Below are 20,687 nucleotides of genomic sequence, written 5' to 3' on the forward strand. Positions count from 1 at the left end.
ACATTCTTGACTTATATTCAATTTGTGATCCAGTATAACCCACAGGTCCTTTTCAGCAGTATTATCACCTAGCCAGTAGTTGTACATTGGATTTTTCCTTCCAAAGTCTATTACTTTGCACTTGTCTTAATTGAACTTCATCTTGTTGATTTCAGATCAATTCTTCAATTTGTCAAGGTCATTTTGAATTCTAATCCTGTCCTTCAAAGTGCTTGCAGCCCCTCCCGGTGTGATGTCATCCACAAATTTTATAAGCATACTTTCCACTCCATGATCCAAGTAATTAATGAAAATATTGAACAGTAACAGATCCAGGACTGACCGTTGTGAGACCTCCACTAGATAGGTCTTCCCAATTTAACAGCAAACCATTAATAACTACTTTTAGAGTATAGTCTCAATCAGTTGTGGACCCATTATCACAGGCTATGTCCCTGTATTCACATCCTGCACACAATTGTGCAGGGAGGGATAGCTCAGTGGTTTGAGCGTTAGCCTGCTAAACCCAGGGTTGTGAATTCAATCCTTGAGGTGGCCACTTAGGGGTCTCGGGCAAAAAATTGGTCCTGCTAGTGAAGGCAGGGGGCTGGACTCAATGACCTTTCAAGGTCCCTTCCAGTTCTAGGAGATTGGTATATCTCCAATTATTGTAATAATCTTTGTACAAGGCATGCCTTGTGAGGTATCATTTGAAAACTCATAACTTGGTCAGTGTTGTCATGGTGAAATATATGTAGCAACCCTGTATGTGAAGTTATAAGATTTCCCTGTATGTTGTCATCAGCACATATTCCACAGCCCTGCCAGGCAGAAGTTGGGAAACAGGCTATATTGCTACATTTATGAAACTATAGAAATGTAGCTTTGGAAGAGACCTCTAGAGGTCATCAAGTCCAGGCCCCTGCGCTGAGGCAGGACTAAGTGATAGCAATTTGTACTGCAGTGCTGAAAGTTGAGGATTCAGGTGTTGCTCATGATGTGGTAATTATATGTAATAGAACTTATTTTTTCCATTCTAAAAAAATAAATTACATTTTTTAAAATTGCTAAAAGAATATTTCCATTACAAACTGAAGCACTCAAAATTAGAAAATGCAAAATTATGATTGCCTGTGCAAACTTAATTCAGCCCCCCTTGTGTTTCATTACAATGCAGTCTTTAATGACATAATCAAAGACACCTATAAATAGGGTACTTCCTAACCTCTGGGTACTTGACTTTGCAACCACAGTGACATTCTTTTAACATAGTTTTCATAAGTAATTATGTTAACATTGACTAATCTTATTCATAAATATTTCAGACCGTGGGGTTTTCATCACTTTTCTCAAAAGAGACTATTCCACAGTATAAGAAGTTGTTTTTATATGTAGTTTAACATTTATATTGAAGCAGGTCAATGAAGTTGGACCCATGGTACTAGTCACTGTACAGACATACAGAAAATTCAGTTGTTCACTGCTAGAATATGAAATCATTGTTGCAACTTCCTGCTGTCAGTGCTTCAGTTTCACATAATTGTTGCATACACAAAGCACACAAGGAGCCTGGGAATGTATAATGACAGTGTAATTAACTGAGAGAAGAAAATATTGTGCAGCTTCCCATATGGTCAGTGATTGATATTCAGTGTTGGTTGGTGCAGGACATAAAAGCTTTTCAACTGACATTAAAAAAGAAATATGCTCAATTGTAATTCATATTAAATAGGCACATTTATGCTGCAGTAGAGCCAAATGAATTAGTTGATAGAATTTCTTTTTTATTAGAGGAGATTTTCCATTTAACAAGCGGCTATTAAATGGGTTTCACTGTAACTAGGAGTGTTACAAAGACTTTTCATAATGTAATACAATTGTTAACTTGTTTAACCTGCTATGCAGCAAAACAACAACAGTAGATCAGCTTCTAACAGATGAAGTATCCCAGCTCAAGATGGCAACTCTGCAAACTCAAGGGGTGAATTTTCTTTCCCTTTGGAAGGTCCCTGGTTATGATCGCCATGAATACTGTCATCTTCCTTGTGGCAGTTCAGTAGTCTTTTGCCGAGTAGACCTCTTTTCACAAATAAAGCGATATTGGCCTGTACAGTTATGGGAGAAGGCTTCCCCAGCTTTGAAAAGTGCACATTTCTCTCCAGGATCTTGTATCTTTACTGGAAAACTTTTAAAAGAAATATTTTACTGTCAGACACATCAGACTTGGTGAAATCACAAAAAAAAACCCTTATAAAATGCCTAAATCTTGGGGGTAAATGCCAGATATATACAAAGAAAGAAATAGAATCATAGAATCTCAGGGTTGGAAGGGACCTCAGGAGGTCATCTAGTCCAACCCCCTGCTCAAAGCACGACCAAACCCAACTAAATCATCCCAGCCAGGGCTTTGTCAAGCCTGACCTTAAAAACCTCTAAGGAAGGAGATTCCACCACCTCCCTAGGTAACCCATTCCAGTTCTTCACCACCCTACTAGTGAAAAAGTTTTTCCTAATGTCCAACCTAAACCTCCCCCTCTGCAACTTGAGACCATTACTCCTTGTTCTGTCATCAGGTACCACTGAGAACAGTCTAGATCCATCCTCTTTGGAACCCCCTTTCAGGTAGTTGAAAGCAGCTATCAAATCCCCCCTCATTCTTCTCTTTTGCAGACTAAACAATCCCAGTTCCCTCAGCCTCTCCTCATAAGTCATGTGCTCCAGCCCACTAATCATTTTTGTTGCCCTTCGCTGGACTCTCTCCAATTTGTCCACATCCTTCTTGTAGTGTGGGGCCCAAAACTGGACACAGTACTCCAAATGAGGCCTCACCAGTGCTGAGTAGAGGGGAATGATCACATCCCTCGATCTGCTGGAAATGCCTCTACTTATACAACCCAAAATGCCATTAGCCTTCTTGGCAACAAGGGCACACTGTTGACTCATATTCAGCTTTTTGTCCACCGTAACCCCTAGGTCCTTTTCTGCAGAACTGCTGCCCAGCCATTCGGTCCCTAGTCTGTAGCAGTGCATGGGATTCTTCCGTCCTAAGTGCAGGACTCTGCACTTGTCCTTGTTGAACCTCATCATATTTCTTTTGGCCCAATCCTCTAATTTGTCTAGGTCCCTCTATATCCTATCCCTACCCTCCAGCGTATCAACCACTTCTCCCAGTTTAGTGTCATCTGCAAACTTGCTAAGGGTGCAGTCCACACCATCCTCCAGATCGTTAATGAAGATATTGAACAAAACCGGCCCCAGCACCGACCCATGGGGCACTCTGCTTGATACCGGCTGCCAACTAGACATGGAACCATTGATCACTACCCGTTGAGCCCGACCATCTAGCCAGTTTTCTATCCACCTTACCATCCATTCATCCAGCCCATACTTCTTTAACTTGCTGGCAAGAATACTGTGGGAGACTGTATCAAAAGCTTTGCTAAATAGGACCCTAGACAAGCAGAATTGATTAAAAATATGAAAATTGGGGGACTGAAGAGTTGACTAGGGCTAGACAGACTGCAGGCTGGTTTTGAGCAAGTTTCATTCACTCCACACAACTCTGGTAATGAACCTCAATCCTGCCTGGCAGCCCCCCTGCCATTCCCAGTCCTGGGCTCCCCACACGGACCTGCCAATGCCACTCAGTCCTGCCCTGTGGCCCCCCTCAAATTCCAGTCCTGGGCTCCTCACATGGCTTGTATAGCTGTGGGCTACTTCCCTTTTTCAGGGACAGACTTTGATCCCCTTACACACATAGGTGAGTAGTCACTCACAGCAGTAATCCTGCAGATATTAATTGGATTATTACTAATGTGGTTAACTGCTCAATAATGTAAATTAGGGGGTCATAATCAGTTTCTTAGTGATGGCTGAAAAGTCTTTCCTCTGAGACATCTTTTAGCCTTACCAGTTATATGTAACTTATCTCAGACACGTATGTCTAGCAGTCTGACCCACCTAGGGCATTTATAAAAACAGCTTTTTTTCTTCAAAATGATTTTCTGACAATAAATTACTCAACCAGTTCTACTTCGACCTTAATCTCTGTGCCTCAGCTCGCCATCTGCAACACAAGCATCATGCATCCCCCTCACCTCACAGCAGTGTTGTGAAGATAAATTAACCTATGTTTGTGAAACACTTGGATACTATAGTGATGAACGCCATAATTCTGCCTTCATGTCTGGCACTGAATGCAATAAATAAGGCCTAGGGGCATGGATTGAACTATGGATATAAAGCAAAATATTGCATATCCATTCTGTGCACTGACTGAGGCAGCCATCCTATGGAAATACAATAGTATGTGGTCATGTAACATGGGTAGTCAGTAGGAGGACCATGGGCCAAAACCAGACCTCCAGATGCTTTTGAATGAATGGCAAAATCTATTTATTTACTTATTGTCACTGCAGTGTCAAAAATGTTTCTCTAGAGTCTGGACTTTGACCAAGAAATTTGGACCTTAACAAAAAATAATAGACTACCTCTGCATAATGCTATGCACAAGGGAGCTGAATTAAGTTTGCACAGGAAACCTTAAGTCTGGTATTTTCTAACTTTTGAGTGCTTAAATTTGCAACCCTAATAATATTCTTGTAATGTATTTATGTATGTGTAATGTGACTTTATTACTTTGATCCTTTAAACCCTGCTCAGTTTGGACCATTCATTAACAGCACTTCTAGAAACTCAATAAACAACTCTGATGAAAATTCAATAAGTGATAACTCTGCGCTTCAAAAAGTCTGTGCTGTGAAACCATGGATTCAGATATCTCAGTCTGAATCTTCATGTTTTTATCCATAAAATAACAAAAAAATCCTCACAACAAGAAAAACTCAGCTCTGTAATCAAAACAAAACATACATCTGACAAATCAAAGGTGTCCAGAGACCCTCATCCTGGCTTCCAATCAGCAAACCCCACTCTCTAGTTCCAAGAAGAAGCTCAGCCCAGATATATGATCTTTCTGAACCTACCTAGACTCAGCTGCACCTGATAGCTTGGACTCTGAAACCCCTTGGAGGGATTAAATGAGCCCTTTCCCCATACTGTCTGACTTAATGCCTCTTTCTAGAGGAAACATCAGCCCAGGTGGGTCAGAACTGTGGGACCTACTTGGGGGTATTGAATAATCTTTATTCCCCTTCCCACTGACATAGTAAAAATTTGGCAAGAAATACACAAGGATATAAAAATAACTGAACAATTTCTAGATGTGCCTGAGACTTACAGGTCACTGGGGTGTGCTGTGCCATCCTGCCACACCCAGCCATGACCGATAGCCATACGGGATAGTCCAATCCAGTGAAATGAGGCGTGAGACTTTATGAAACCCTGTGTGGAAACAAAAGCAAATCAGCTCAAACCCTGATATGAGTTTGTGGATATAAGGGATGGGAGGGAAGCTAATGAGTCATGCTCACAGCCAGTATGCTGGCCAGATGTTGGCCAAGCACATTAATTATCCAAGGGAATTACTGTGGAAGGAGATGAAACACTCTCTTCACAATGAGCAGAGAGCGCTAGCCCAAGAGAAATCTTGGGCCCTTTACTGAGATAGTAGAAATGTGTTTCAGTCTCTTGCCACACCCCCAGCCCCACTCATGTAGCTGTACTGAGCATTAAACCTGAGACCTGGTGTCATCACACTTCCTTTAAGCCCTTCAGGTAGTTTTAGAATTTTTATTCATTCCCTTCTCTGGTGCCCATAGTCTAGTCAAGCTCTCTTAGGAAATTGTGCATGGAATACAACACAGGGCAGTTTAGTGGGCCACATTATCCTGACAATATGCCCATTCATTTTATAACCATATTATATCTCCCCATCACAGGGATATATGGAAGTTATAGTTCAGAATATACAGGAAACAAAACAACAGGGTAAATTCCCTACCAGCTCTTTCTTGTTCTCTATTTTAAGCAGTAGGGATCCCCAAGAAGAGCAGTATTCTTTACTCTTGTGCCATGTTTTCATTTCCTTAGAAAAATGGTAACACTTCTCTCCATGCTGTATCCAGCTCTCTGGACAAGGTCTGCATTTATCGCCTTGAAAAAAATACATTATCAATCCATCACATTTTTGTGTGATGCAGTTTCATGTGAGTGGTCATAACATATTAGCTGCACTGACATGTTCGTGCACAACCATTCTATACTGGAATAGAGTCTTCAAGTGGCACATGTTTGTGATTTGAAACTAAAAGTAATTAATTCTACTGCTGAGTCTGTGTGTCTCAGGTTCAGCTGATGCATTATCTGTAGTTGGCCATGAATTTGGGACAATTAGAAAACAAACATGCAGAATTCAAGAGGTAGCATCCCTGGTCCAGCATAGCCTCACCGTCCTTACTTAGAAGAGGCTAGCACCATTAATGGAACTAGGCCAGGCACCATCTTCCCCAGAGAAGAACATACGTGCAACCAATGTAACAGAGAAGAGACTGAACTGCAGAGTCACTGTCTGATCAAAGGTCCAACATATGTTCAGGTGCAACTAAGAAACATCCCCAAATTATTAGGAATGATAAAGATTTTTTCATTAAAAAGTGAAAAGGAAAAACTGGACCTAAGCCTCAACTTATTTTATTTATTTATGTATTTATTTATTTTGAGAAAGACACCAGGATTTCTTTCATCTGTCACCTTTTAGCACTGTCCTTGGCATGTGCATCTGCAAGCATATCTTAAAATGGAAGAGCTTGATATGGGGTTGGGGGAAAATTTTGAACAGGTGTATGCTACATCCCACTAGTGTGCTGACAATGTTGATCCACTTAAATGCTGACCCAGTCTTGTCAGTGAATTGCTATTATTAATGGTCACAGAAATTGCAATTATTTGTGGGCCCTATGAACAAGAGAGGGAATGAGAGCACCCAGAGAGGAAGAAAACATCATATGTGAAACAGGTGACATGAATCATAGATTATTAGGGGTGGAAGGACCCTCATCTAGTCCAACCCCCTGCTCAAATCAGGGCCCAGCCCCAAACAGATTTTTGCCCCAGATCTCTAATTGGCCCACTCAAGGATTAAACTCACAACCCAAGATTTAGGAAGTCAATGAACAAACCATTGAGCTATACCACCTCAGTTTGCCATTTGTAGGATACATCCTGTCACTCCCAAAGGAACAGGAAGGACTTGGGTGACATAAATTGGAAAGAGATATGCCCATGTTACAAACCCCTGAAGTTAGAGTCCCAGGGATCACAGAGTATAACTCATGCTGGATGCCCAACATTTTTGCATAGAATTATTTGTGGCTTTCAGTGTTAACAACAATTAGATCAGGCCCTTGGGTACTGTGTGCACAGGTGAACAGGAGTCTAATGAAACACAAATGTTATTTTATAGGCTATAACAGAATAGTGAACGTGAGTCGCTACCTTTCATGTTCATAATATTTGTGAGGTTTATGTTCTCTGCTTGGAGATCATCTCTTTTCTGGTGGCAGATTTCCAGTGTTTTCTGCAGTTGGGTGATATTGTCCACAATTTCACATTGCTTGTTGAGGGTTTTGTTCTGCAGAACTAAAATTCAGAATAAATTCACACATACTATACCACTTGTAAATACTCTACAAGTATTGACAATACTCTATTAAAAATGTAGTGATCAATGGTTCCATGTCTAGTTGGCAGCCAGTATCAAGTGGAGTGCCCCAAGGGTCGGTGCTGGGGCCGGTTTTATTCAATATCTTCATTAACGATCTGGAGGATGGTGTGGACTGCACCCTTAGCAAGTTTGCAGATGACACTAAACTGGGAGAAGTGGTTGATATGCTGGAGGGTAGGGCTAGGATACAGAGGGAACTAGACAAATTAGAGGATTGGGCCAAAAGAAATATGATGAGGTTCAACAAGGACAAGTGCAGAGTCCTGCACTTAGGACGGAAGAATCCCATGCACTGCTACAGACTAGGGACCGAATGGTTGGGCAGCAGTTCTGCAGAAAAGGACCTAGGGGTTACGGTGGACGAAAAGCTGAATATGAGTCAACAGTGTGCCCTTGTTGCCAAGAAGGCTAATGACATTTTGGGTTGTATAAGTAGGGGCATTTCCAGCAGATCAAGGGATGTGATCACTCCCCTCTACTCAGCACTGGTGAGGCCTCATTTGGAGTACTGTGTCCAGTTTTGGGCCCCACACTATAAGAAGGATGTGGACAAATTGGAGAGAGTCCAGCGGAGGGCAACAAAAATGATTAGGGGGCTGGAGCACATGACTTATGAGGAGAGGCTGAGGGAACTGGGATTGTTTAGTCTGCAGAAGAGAAGAATGAGGGGGGATTTGATAGCTGCTTTCAACTACCTGAAAGGGGGTTCCAAAGAGGATGGATCTAGACTGTTCTCAGTGGTACCTGATGACAGAACAAGGAGTAATGGTCTCAAGTTGCAGAGGGGGAGGTTTAGGTTGGACATTAGGAAAAACGTTTTCACTAGTAGGGTGGTGAAGAACTGGAATGGGTTACCTAGGGAGGTGGTGGAATCTCCTTCCTTAGAGGTTTTTAAGGTCAGGCTTGACAAAGCCCTGGCTGGGATGATTTAGTTGGGTTTGGTCGTGCTTTGAGCAGGGGGTTGGACTAGATGACCTCCTGAGGTCCCTTCCAACCCTGAGATTCTATGATTCTATGATTCTATAGGTCTGCTTAGAGATATGTTTAATTTTTCAGATTTTTTTGGTAGCAAAATAGTAAATGCTACTTGGATATTAAAAAAACCACTGGGTGGTTTTTAAATGGAACATATTAAAAAACAATTTAGTTTGATTTCTAATCTCTGGTATGGAGGCAGTGAATATTTTAAGAGACTGAAAGACTGTCAATTCTTAATGGCTGATTCACCACTCTGTAACTCCGGTTTTGTGTCATCATCACTCCAATGAAATCAAAACTAGATACACTGGTGCTGCCAATATCCAAGCTAAGGAGCAAGGAAAACAGGTAGAGATTTAGGTAGAATGAAGTAACAGGAGTTGACATGGATGTGCTCCAAAAAAAATTCTAAATAGAGATAAAATCCATTAAAATCTTGCTGAAACTCAGAGGTACAGCACACAACATTGCTACCATGAAATCCAATCAAGCCACGTTGCGTTGGATGAGAGAACCTGAAAAATCTGATGCCTTATCAAAAAAGATGGAGAAATCACTGGAAGGAAGGAAGGAGCTGTCCATAAATTACATGACATTTTTAGGTAATTTTCAAGACCCTCCCACTCCCTTGTAACACTTTGTAACACTGGAAAAACATGTATAAATAGGGACTCACCTACCTAATGCATTATATAATTTATAGACAGTCCCAAAGGAAGGAAGGAAGGAAGGAAGGAAGGAAGGAAGGAAGGAAGGAAGGAGGGAAAGAAGAAGACCTAGAAGAATAATCTTGAGTGCAACTTTGAAATCAACTACGTAAAAGGTTCAGAAGAAAAGATGAAAGGTGAAAACATTTAACAACAACACTAGACAAAAGAAGGAAGGAATTAATTGATGAAAGAAGGAAGGATTGGTGGAAGGAGTAGACATTTTCAGGGTACAGGGGAGGGAGAAGAGGACAGAAGATAGGGAGGAGTTGATCTTCTCTTTGAAGAAGTCCTCAAGTTTCTGCATCGGGAAAGAGGAATAGTGAGAGTGGGGAAGATTTCAGCATGGAGTCAAAGGCCACAAATAGGTGACAAGAGTTGTAGGAACAGGATTCAATGAGGGTGGAAAATTAGGGTTATTTGGCAAGGAATCCAACCACTTATAACATGAAAATGTCCCATCTTAACAATGTGCTTCATTTCTAGGGGAGGAAACTCTATGGGAAAAGGGAGCAAAGTAAACTGAATTTAAGGACTCTGCCAAGTAGAATGTGGATGAAACAGGCAGATGAACACAATTATGCTTAATGAAAGCATAGAAGAAGATGAGATCGAATGATCATGAATAAACAGCCATTTTTCTGTTGTTGGTTCACCTGGAGCAAAAGACACATCTAGTACTGCTCCATTTACCGGGGATATCTTCAGTGACATACTAAGATTCCAATGGGTTGTTGTGGAGTTTAGTGAACTCAGATACTAGTGACTTGGTGTTTAAAATCAGATACTGATCATTGGCTCTTTACTGACCCAAGTAAAGCTCTCAATGATCTTGTCTAGACTACAGTTTTTGGATGTGTCCACTAAAATATGTTGATTGACAATCAATGAACACCACAACCAAAAATCCAATCTAGACAAGGACAATAATCTCTACTCTCCATCATCCTCTGTCTCCTGGTCCTCTACTCTACACAGATCCTGAACATGATTTTTTGTACAGGGGTTTGTGGGTCATGAACAGAGGAGATGAAGAAAATAAAATACATCTGGGAAAGGCAGCAAGAAACACCAGACAAACAAGAACATGAACATAAAGCAACACTGCAAGGCATAACACAGCATTGTACTCCTCACAACAAAGTGCTTCTGCAACAGGGAACCCACAGCAGCCTTTTTAGTGTGAGTGGGAAATTTGGGAAATTATGGGGCATGGGGAACAGGGGTCTGCTGGAGAAGACAGGAGGTAGAAAATGCTTTAGTCTAATCCCTGGAATTGGCTGAGGAGGATGCAAGGTGCTCAGTGTATCTGGGCCTATTTGTCTGTTGCCATATTCTTCTGTCTATATGTGAGTTTATTTTGTTTCAGTGCCATCATTTTTGAGTCCTGCTGTGCACAGATTCCTGTTGCAACTTCCCCAGTGGCCATAGTTTTACAGCCTTTCCCTAGGAGGGTTCATGACTTCATTATTCTCCACCAAGTGTCCCATACAATTATATGACCAGTTCATCTATGATTAGTTTGTCATTATTTGGTGATTTCCTTGTAATTCCCAAAGGTACAAAAAGGAATCAGGTGATGCCTATTGGGAATGGATATGCCCATGTCTCAAAACCCTAAAGCTAGTGAGCCAAGGATCATTGAGTACGACCCCTGCTGGGTGCCCAACACTTCCCGCAAAGATTCTTTTGTGGATTTCCTTGCTCTAACAATTAGATCAGGCCGTTGGGCAGTTTGTGCACAGGGAGAGAAGAACCCTGAGAAAGCTCTTTTGTTAATAAGAGCAAGGTGAATGAAACAAAAATCTTACTCTAATGCCTATAACAGAATAGTGAGCTTCAACCGATACCTTTAATGTTCACAATATGTGTGAGGTGTGTGTTCTTTGCTTGGAGATCATCTTTTTGCTGGTGGCAGATTTCCAGAGTTTTCTGCAGTTGGGTGAGGTTTTCGAATAATTCATGCTGTTTGTTGGGGTTTTCATTCTGGAGAACTTAAATTAACAATAAAGTAACAAAGCTGTGCCACATAAAACTGAAACCGCAGTAACCTTTATTAAATCGATTGTCTTTTGCTCTACAGGTCCACTAAGATAGTAAAAGAAAAAGACTGATTTTGTAACCTGACTAACAAACCATGTGCAAAAACATTATATAACCAACATGGATTTTTAATCTCTGTTAAATTGGGGGAAAGGGTAGTGTTACTATCCCAAGCTCAACACACAGAATAAGTTTTGTTCCATGTTAGTTATCAAAATGAGGTACCACTTATACAGATTGTTTTCAAAATATGATCATGCTTTGAGCTCCACTGGGCTTCTCCTCAGTGGGGCCTGAATATGCCCATGGGCTCTTCTAGGTTTCTTTGGCATGGCTCCTTTTTGTCCAAGAGGGAATTTAAAAAGTATTATCTCCAAAATGCCAGCCATGTCGCGCACCAAAATTAGCTGTTTCTCAAGGCAGATTGTGCTGATTTGTGATCCTCCTTCTCCTTTCTTACATGAAGAATTAAATAGTTAAAGTTAACATTTAAATTATCATCAGTGGGCATCTGAGTTAACACCTCACTGAGAGGAATGGGGCAGCTCATCCCTTTCGGGGCTATTGTTCCAGGAATCACTTAGGCATCTCTGACATTCATTTTTGAGGTTTTCTTTGCAACTATAATAATAGATTGACTTTTTACAAATGAAAGCCGGGATTCTGCAAAGCTAAATAGCATCATCTAAAACAAAATCATTAGGGGCCATTCAGATGAGAAGGCACAACAGTGTCACGGGAAACTATTTGCACACCATTGTCTTCCTCATAAATAAGCACTTCTACAAGAGGCAAACCACAACAATCTGCTGAAGGGAAACCACAACCTCGTTTTAGTCAGAGTGGGCAAATTAAGACGTCAAAGATTAGGGAACCCATCTGAGTAGAATAGGAGGTGGGAAATGATCTAGTCTAGTCATAGGAGATAGATGAAAATGTAAGCTTGTTATTATATCTGAACATGTGGTTTCTTCTACATTTGAGTCATCCATAGGGTATGGTTTTCAAATTGTCTGTGAAATTATAGTGTTGATGGTGAAGATAAACAAAGTAGCACATTGTCAGTTAGTGCTGTGGAGAGGGGTGAGCTTGAAGGTCTTTCTGTAGTAAAGCCTATTTGTCTCTTGAATTTGTGAATCTCTTTCTCTCTCTCCATAGGCCAGGTCTACATTAGAAACTTTTGGCAGTTTAGCAATGTCAGCTTGGGGTGATTTTTGCAATATTATTTTACTGACTAAATGCTTGTGTAAACACAGCTTATACTGGTAAAAAAAAAGTGTTTTTGCCAGTACAACTTATTTTGCTCAGGGACCCATTATAAACTATGCCATCAAAACCACCTTTTTGCCAGTATAACCTTCATATACTCTAGCACAGTTTGCTGTTATACTGGCAAACCATTTCTAGTGTAGATATGGCCTTATTGATGAGTTTATCTTGTTCCAATGTCATCATGTTAAATTCTTTTGTGCATTAATACTTCATGCAAATTTCCAAGTAGTTATAGTTTAACAACATTTCCTTTAGTGTGTGTCTCTAACTTAATCTCCACCAAGTGTCCCATAAAATTATTTGATTACATCAGCTTTGATTAGTTTGTTCTTCCCATAGAAACGAATCATTGCATTTGATAGAGTTCCACATGTGAAAAGATTAGTTAAATTGGAGAAGATGGCGATTAATATGAAAACTGAAAGGTGGATAAGGAACTGGTTAAAGGGGAGACTACAACGGGTCGTACTGAAAGGTGAACTGTCAGGCTGGAAGGAGGTTACTAGTGGAGTTCCTCAGTGATCAGTCTTAAGACCAATCTTATTTAACATTTTTATTAATAACTTTCTCACCAAAAGTGAGAGTGTGCTAACAAAATTTACAAAGGACACAAAGCTGGGAGGTATTGCCAATACAGAGGAGGACTGGAATATAATACAAGAAGATTTGGATGACCTTGTAAATTGGAGTAATAGAAATGGGATGAAATTTTAATAGTACAAAGTGCAAGGTCATGCATTTAGGTACTAACAACAAACTGGGAACTTATTAGTTGGAAGCAACAGAGGAGGATGGCTATATTGATTGGTCACAGGATTACTAGGAGCCATCAGTGTGACGCAGCCATGAGAAAAGTTAATGCAGTGCTAGGATACATCAGGCGAGGTATTTCCAGTAGAGACAGGGATGTGTTAATACCATTATACAAGGCACTGGTGAGACTTCATCTGGAATACTCTGTGCAATTCTGGACTCCTGTGTTTATGAAAAATGAATTCAAACTAGAACCGGTGTGGAGAAGGGCTACTGAGATGATCCAAGGAATTGAAAACCTGTCTTATGAAAGGAGACTCAAAGAGCTTGGCTTGTTTAGCCTAACTAAAATAAAGCTGAGAGGAGATATGATTGTTCTCTATAAATACATCAGAGGGCTAAATACCAGGGAGGGAGAGGAGTTATTTAAGTTAAGTTAATGCAGAGGATGGTATGATGGGGTTGCCTATGATAGCATGTGGCCCATTGGCGACTGCCAGTAGCAAAAATCCCCAATGCCTGGAGATGGGACAGTATATGGAGAGGGCTCTGATTTACTACGGAGCATTCTTTCTCAGGTATCTTCCTGGTGGGTCTTGCTCACATGCTCAGGGTTTGACTGATTGTCATATTTGGAGCCAGGAAAGACTTTTCCCCTGGGTCAGATTGGCTGAGACCCTGCTGGTTTTTTGCCTTCCTCTGCAGCCTGGGGCATGGGTCACCTGCAGGTTTAAACTAGTGTAAATGGTGGCTTCTCTGTAACTTAAAGTCTTTAAACCATGATTTGAGGACTTCAGTAACTCAGACAGAGGTTAGGGGTTTACTTCAGGAGTGGGTGAGTTTCTGTGGCCTGCAATGTGTAGGAGGTCAGACTAGATGAACTCAATTGTCCCTTCTGACCTTACAATCTATCAGTCTATGAATCAAATGGGTATAAACTGAGAAGAGAGGTACCAAGGCATAACTGACTACTGAGGACTCCATACTTCGGTAAAAAACTGTTTTTGAATGAACAATACAGTGTATCTGTCTAAACTTACAGCACTTACTCTTTGAGTACAGAATGCATTATCTGAGAATATACAGGTAAATGTGTTAAAACAATGGAGCTATGCCAATTTACACCAGCTGAGGATCTGGCCTACTTAGTGTCTCCTCTGCAAGTACTTACCCTTAGCACCCAGGACACCTATTGTTACCAACAAAACCAGGCAGAAGATTCCAAGAATCACTAAAATGAGCTGCAGGTGTGGAGGCAGGGAGGAAGAATCTAACAGAAAAGAGAAAGGAGAAAATCAAATAAAGTGAGCCCCCTATCTTCATAATCTGGTGTCAGATTACAATTTCTTTAGGCAGTATCTGTGACACATGGACAGAATCCAACCAACCAGGACTAAAATAAGAACACAGGAAATGCCATACTGGATCAGAACAATTGTCTTTCTATTCTACCATCCTGTCTCCAACAGTGGCTAGTACCTAATATTTCAGAGAAAGGTGTAAATCACATATAAAGGACAATACACAAAACATCCCTGTGGAAAAGGTTTCTTCCTAACCTCAGGTAGTCAGTGATTGACTTATGCTCTGCAACTTGAAGGCAGTATATGAAAAAAACAAAAAACAAAACAGTAATAGTTTACATTCATTACCGGTGTAGCTAATGAAAGTGACTGTAGCAAATAGACACTCTTTGGTGGCAGATTTGTGACTAGCACTGACTGAAAGATAGAAGTTCATGAACATTTTTCATTTTGTTCAAAATTTCTCATTATTTTTATTGTTTTCATGACAACATTGAAAAAAAAATAACACATTTCAGTTAGTTTCCAAATAAAAAAAAAGTGTAAGCATTTTGCTTGGGGAGAGGAGGGTTGTCCCATTTTCTGTCACCTTTTATCTCCCCCCCCTTTTTCCTTTGGAAAAAAGGAGAGATAAAGGGGGTTTAATAACCAAAACAAAACAAGAAACCCCAAACCTTTAAATTAAACAACATTTTTGAAGTGAAACAATTTTTTTCTTTTCAACACTTTAATTAAATAATAAAAAATTTCAACCAAAACCAAAAAATCAAAATTATTTGGTCAAAAAGTCATTTTTGTTGAAAAACTTTTTGATTAAAAACTTTTGATCAACAATAGTTAAGATCTCTCTTTCTGCTATAGACAATTTGGGCCCAGATTTGTTATCAGCTTCCAGTAACAGAACATTAGCAAACACTTGTAGAATATAGATATTCAGGCCTGCCTGTAAAGGCCTATAATTTAAGACAGTAATTCTCAAACGTTTGTACTGGTGACCCCATTAACATAGCAAGCCTCTGAGTGTGACCCCCCCTTATAAACTAAAAACACTTTTTTATATATTTAACACCATTAGAAATGCTGGACGCAAAGTGGTATTTGGGGTGGAGGTGGACAGCTTGTGACCCGCCATGTAATAACCTTGTGACCCCCTGAGGGGTCCCGACCCCCAGTTTGAGAACCCCTGCTTTAAGAATTTAGGTGTATTTTTATCACTTAGCTAGTTATAGAGGTATAAAACAAAGAATAAAAATCACAGTCCACCTGTGTATGGGCCTTCTCTCACTAGGATAGTCTGAGGCCTTGTTCTTAGGCTAAGCAGCAGGGCCAGCCATAAGCTGGGAAGCGAACGGTCACATCCTCACATTCCAAACCAGTCGATTGAAATAAGGTGCTATTGGGCTGTTAGAAAGATGATCCTGTCCTGATAGTGCCCATCACCACCAGATAAAGAAACAGATCTTAAGAGGGTTAAAGAAAATATAGTTTGATGGCAGCCTGTCTGGCAAGAAATCACTTATCAATGGTTGTGGTTGTGAAATCCTCATTTCTGTATTTTTTTATCTTTATGGCCCCCACTTTTCTATTGTTAATCTGTCTGGTTCTCTCATTGTTTCTGTCTGCTGTATAATTAATTTTGCTAGGTGTAAATTAATTAGGGTAGTGGGATATAATTGGTTAGAGAATTATGTTACAATATGTTAAGACTGGTTAGTTGAATTACAGTAAAATGATTGGTTAAGGGATAGCTGAGAATATTACTATATAAACTGGGGTCAAACAGGAAGTGGGGGGAAGGGAAATTGGAATCATATTTGCTAAGGGGCAGGGAAAATGGGAACAGGGACACAGGCAAGGCTCTGCGGCATCAGAGCTGGGAAGGGGGACATGGGGTAACTGCCCTGCGGCATCAAAGATGGGAAGAGGCACATAGGGTAAACACTCTGCGGCATCAGAGCTGGGAAAGGGGACACTGGGGAACAGACTCTATTGGTGTATAGAGATAAGCCCGACTGGTGTGAAGGGCTTCGGAATATGATTGCTTGGAAACTAACCCCAATAAATGTTGCATTGTCGGTGCTTTGGACTTCTGGTCTTTTGCTGCTTGCTGTCTACATGACAAGAACCAGGGCAGGGAGTGAAGGGAAAGCCCTCTAGCAAACACACTTGAAGAAAGTTAGTTACAGGAGGAAGAGGTTTGATTCTTTACAGTGAAACACCAGCATATATAGAATTAGAAGCTTTTAAGGCATGGTACCTTTATTCTTGGCCTTCTCAGCAATCTGTCTGCTTCGCTGTTCATTAGGACTATGAAATTTCAGCTCTGAGTAGGTCACATCCTGCTCACTCATTTCTAGTGGGTTATAGAACAGAGAGTTTAGACTCAGGTGTATTGAGATGGGTAATGGGATATGATGAATAACTGACATGACATATCTATGAAACTCCCATCAGAGCAAACAAAGAGCACCAGTACCTATTTTATGCCACAAATGAGCTGTCTTTTAGAAAAGCCAATCAAGGTTCTTGTGATGAAAAGAAATCATACACTAGAGCAATGAGTCCAGTGTCAATCTCTTATCACATTTTCTAATACAGTGTGGAAATTTAGTTGAAAGGGGGCTCAGTTTTCAAAACATTGGGAACTGGGTTCTAATGTCTGTCCTCTATTTATATTTCCAGAGAATAAAATTTCCCAAACTGGAGCTGTCAATACATGTTAGTAATTTAAACAGTGAAATTAAAAACAAAACAAAAGACAAAAAATCAACTCGTTAACATGGAAGGTTTATAAAAACAAACATTAGAAAGTCAGGTTTTGACTTAATCTTTAAAAAATATATTTGAAGGGCAAAATTTTCAAAGGGGTCTCATGGAGTTAAGCATCCAGTTTCCACTGAAATTCAAAGTGAATTTTCCTAAGTGTCTTTTAAAATCCCACTTGAAAAGTGTGGTGTGACAGTCTGGGAATCTGTCAATGTACATCTTTTATCTGAGATTTTGAGGTCTCTGTATGTATGTTTATCAAGCAGCAAACACTGTTTTGAATGTGGTGCTGGTTGCCCACTCTTTTCTCTTTTACCTCCACATTGGACAGAAATTCCCATGGGTGGCAACACAGGGAAATGGAGCCTACAAGTCTTCTTTGAAAGAGACATTTATTAAGGGCTATTAAGCAGTGAACAGACCTGGTCCAGACAGAAAAATAGGATAGCTGAAGACTGGGAAAAGCCAGTTTGCAGGGGTTTGGGACTGGAGACTGGGGTATCCCCAGCAGCAGAACAAAGGAATCAGGTGTTGATTGTGAGACATATAAACTTGAGGGACTCAAACAACAGGGAAGGAACAGTAAGCTTTGGACAGGAGAGAGCAGGAGAGGGGCCTGCTATTATAGCAAGGTGTCCTGTTTATCTGCAGCACCAGCCAAGGTCAAACAAAGAGAGCTGTCCAGTGGCCTGGAACAGAGAGAGAGAGAGAGAGAGAGAGGGAGCAAGAATCCGTGATTCCAGAGAGAAACTGCGTGCAGGAGACAAAGATCCTGGACACCCCAAAGGGCTCTGCCCAAGCCCAATTGCTATCCCAAGTGGTGAGGAACCTGAGGCAGGGAGATGTGTAGACAAAATGATTATTTTGCCTAGATCTGTGTATGTCTCTTGCTATCTAAGTAAAGAGTAATGGTGTTTAGAAGCTATTATGAAGCCGATGTGTCTGATGCCTTTGTCACTGATGAGTTAAAACAGTAAATCTAGAATGCTCACAAGGCTGGAGTTCTGCAAGAGGGTGTGTTTAAGCTACAGGAGAGTCTGGGTGGCAGGGGTCAGTACTGGGCCTAGGGGCCTATGTTAGTTGGGCCATATGGCCCCATTTCCATAAGATGATAACAGACAGCCTACACCCACAAGATGTGCCAGAGAAGCCAGTAGGGGAAACGCTACTGCACTCTATTGATAGCCAAAGAAGCTTCAGAGCTCCTGGCTCCAGTGGTTTGGGACTCCACACAGCAGCCTGGGGAGTGTCCAGCACAGATCACTCTTCTGGAGCTGCATGTGTGACATATGGGAGCACAGACTCCAGAAAAACTTAAAGTGAGGTGCTACTCTGAAAAAGTAATTATGTAAAATTGATACCCTCTTCCCCAGTGGGTATGTGATCTGTGCATATTCAGATCATAGCTGCTGACTTGGCTTAGTGTCAAAAATAAGTTAGATTTAAAAAAAAAAAATCCTTTTAGCCCCATAGAGCCAATATAGCTCAGACAGATGGAACTGGTCTATTTCTACTTGTGCATCACCTGCTGGAATAGAATTGCTTAGTAAGTTCCCATCAATTGTATCTGTACAAACCTATTACCCACAAAATTAAAATATGCTACCTATTGTTGGTATCGTCCATAGCCAGACCCTCACTACATAATTTCTAACATTCTCAATTCTATGATAGAGAGCAAAACTCAAAATCATCATCCCACATCCAGCTCTGGACAAGCAGTGTGTCATATTCCATCCTCAGAAAAGGCAAGAATGAAAAGATGAGTCTTGCACCATGCCCTGAAGGTCAACAAACCCAGGCTCCACCAAAATAATAAGAGCAATTTAAGGTGAGCACCCTATACCAAAAACTCCTGGGCCAGAGACCACCAGAGTTCTTCTCAAGAAACTGCTAAGAGAAGCAACATGAGTGTGATTATGTTGCATAAAAATAGCACCTTCCCCTTTTCCTGCCCTTATTTCTAACCTCTCCAGGTCCTATTGTATTGTTTCTCTGACTTTTGTAGGGTTCAGATCATCATCTAGTTCAGTATAATCTTATCTACATCAACCCAAATCATACCGACTCTTGATTTAATACACTGGCATGAGCCATCACACTTTAGTTTTGGACCCTCACCCATGTTTCAATCAGTAGGACTAGAATCATTTCTCAACCAGCTTCAATTCATTTTTTCAAATAGGATTTTTTGAATGTTTGTAAACAAAGCTTTTCTAAACTCAAGATCTGATTCCTGGCTTGGAAAAGATCTTATAGCTTCGATGTAAAGTTTTCAAAAGTGCCTACATTATTAGCCATTTTTTAAAATGTTTACCCTTGGTGTTTAATGGTAAAACAACCAAATACATTGCAGAAGGCAAAAGGAACACAAATGCAAATTCACATGCTGCAGGGACAGCCCATACTAATGCTAATGTTAATGCTGATTAATGCAATAGTAATGTTTATAACCACTTGTACTAAATTTATAAGAGAAAAGAGAAGACTTAGAGTTAAAAAAAACAACCTACATCAATTATCCAGTCTAATAACAAAAGCTACTAAGACATTTGGTGATGATACCTGTGTGGATGTCAGAGATCCTTTACTGGAGTCCTGGAATAGACGTGTTGATATCTTCGTACGGCATATGAATATGAGAGAGAGTTTGTCTATTGTGTTAGTAGAGAGTCAACATAAAATAAGGGAGGAAAAAATTATTTGCTGTGGTGTTCCGACTACAACTGCACAGGAAGTTCGCACATAACTGGTTTGAAGTGAGCTGCCCCCTCACAAAGTGTTCAGAGCAAAAGGATTTTCATCTTTATGGGTTAAAGCATCATTATGACCAGGGGTCAAATTAAAAAACAAAATTAGTGATACTCTTCCAGGCTTCACCCACAAACCAAACTTTCCCCATCTGAGATACGAAAATGTCACACAACTCTCAGCACATTGCATAGATGTTGAAAATATTATCCTATGGGCTTTACTTGGCTTTTCAGGCTTCGCTCCCCCTCAGAGAAACAGTCATGGGAAGGCCAGATTAAGGCACAGATGTAATATGCATATGTCCAGTACCACAGCTCCCAGAGTTGTGTGCTGGGATCAGAGTCTAAGCATTCATGAAAATATGAATTTTCCTAATTTTATGGTTGCAAAGAAAAGGATGGAAATGTGAGCCAAGTGTAACTGATGCAGTGACTTCTACATAAATCTGCAGACAGCCTCCAGAAGAGGTAAGAGCAGCAACCATCAGAGCCATCTGTCCCCTCAGCA

At 40.6% G+C, this 20,687-nt stretch overlaps 1 protein-coding gene across 1 annotated transcript; it reads right to left on the reverse strand.

Annotated features, from left to right (window-relative positions):
- Positions 1-1,797: 1,797 nt before the first annotated feature.
- On the reverse strand, positions 1,798-20,095 carry LOC123362005 (oxidized low-density lipoprotein receptor 1-like). Its single transcript, XM_045002249.1, has 8 exons — positions 19,992-20,095; positions 16,918-17,013; positions 14,528-14,626; positions 11,139-11,282; positions 7,375-7,518; positions 5,882-6,033; positions 5,219-5,322; positions 1,798-2,164 (listed from the first exon to the last, which is right to left on the reverse strand). Exons 2-8 carry the CDS (start codon positions 17,009-17,011, stop codon positions 2,014-2,016), a joined length of 888 nt encoding a protein of 295 aa, XP_044858184.1. The 5' UTR covers positions 17,012-17,013; positions 19,992-20,095; the 3' UTR covers positions 1,798-2,013.
- Between the last annotated feature and the right edge of the window lie 592 nt (positions 20,096-20,687).

Source organism: Mauremys mutica, chromosome 1 (assembly GCF_020497125.1).
Source record: "Mauremys mutica isolate MM-2020 ecotype Southern chromosome 1, ASM2049712v1, whole genome shotgun sequence".
NCBI lineage: Eukaryota > Metazoa > Chordata > Testudines > Geoemydidae > Mauremys > Mauremys mutica.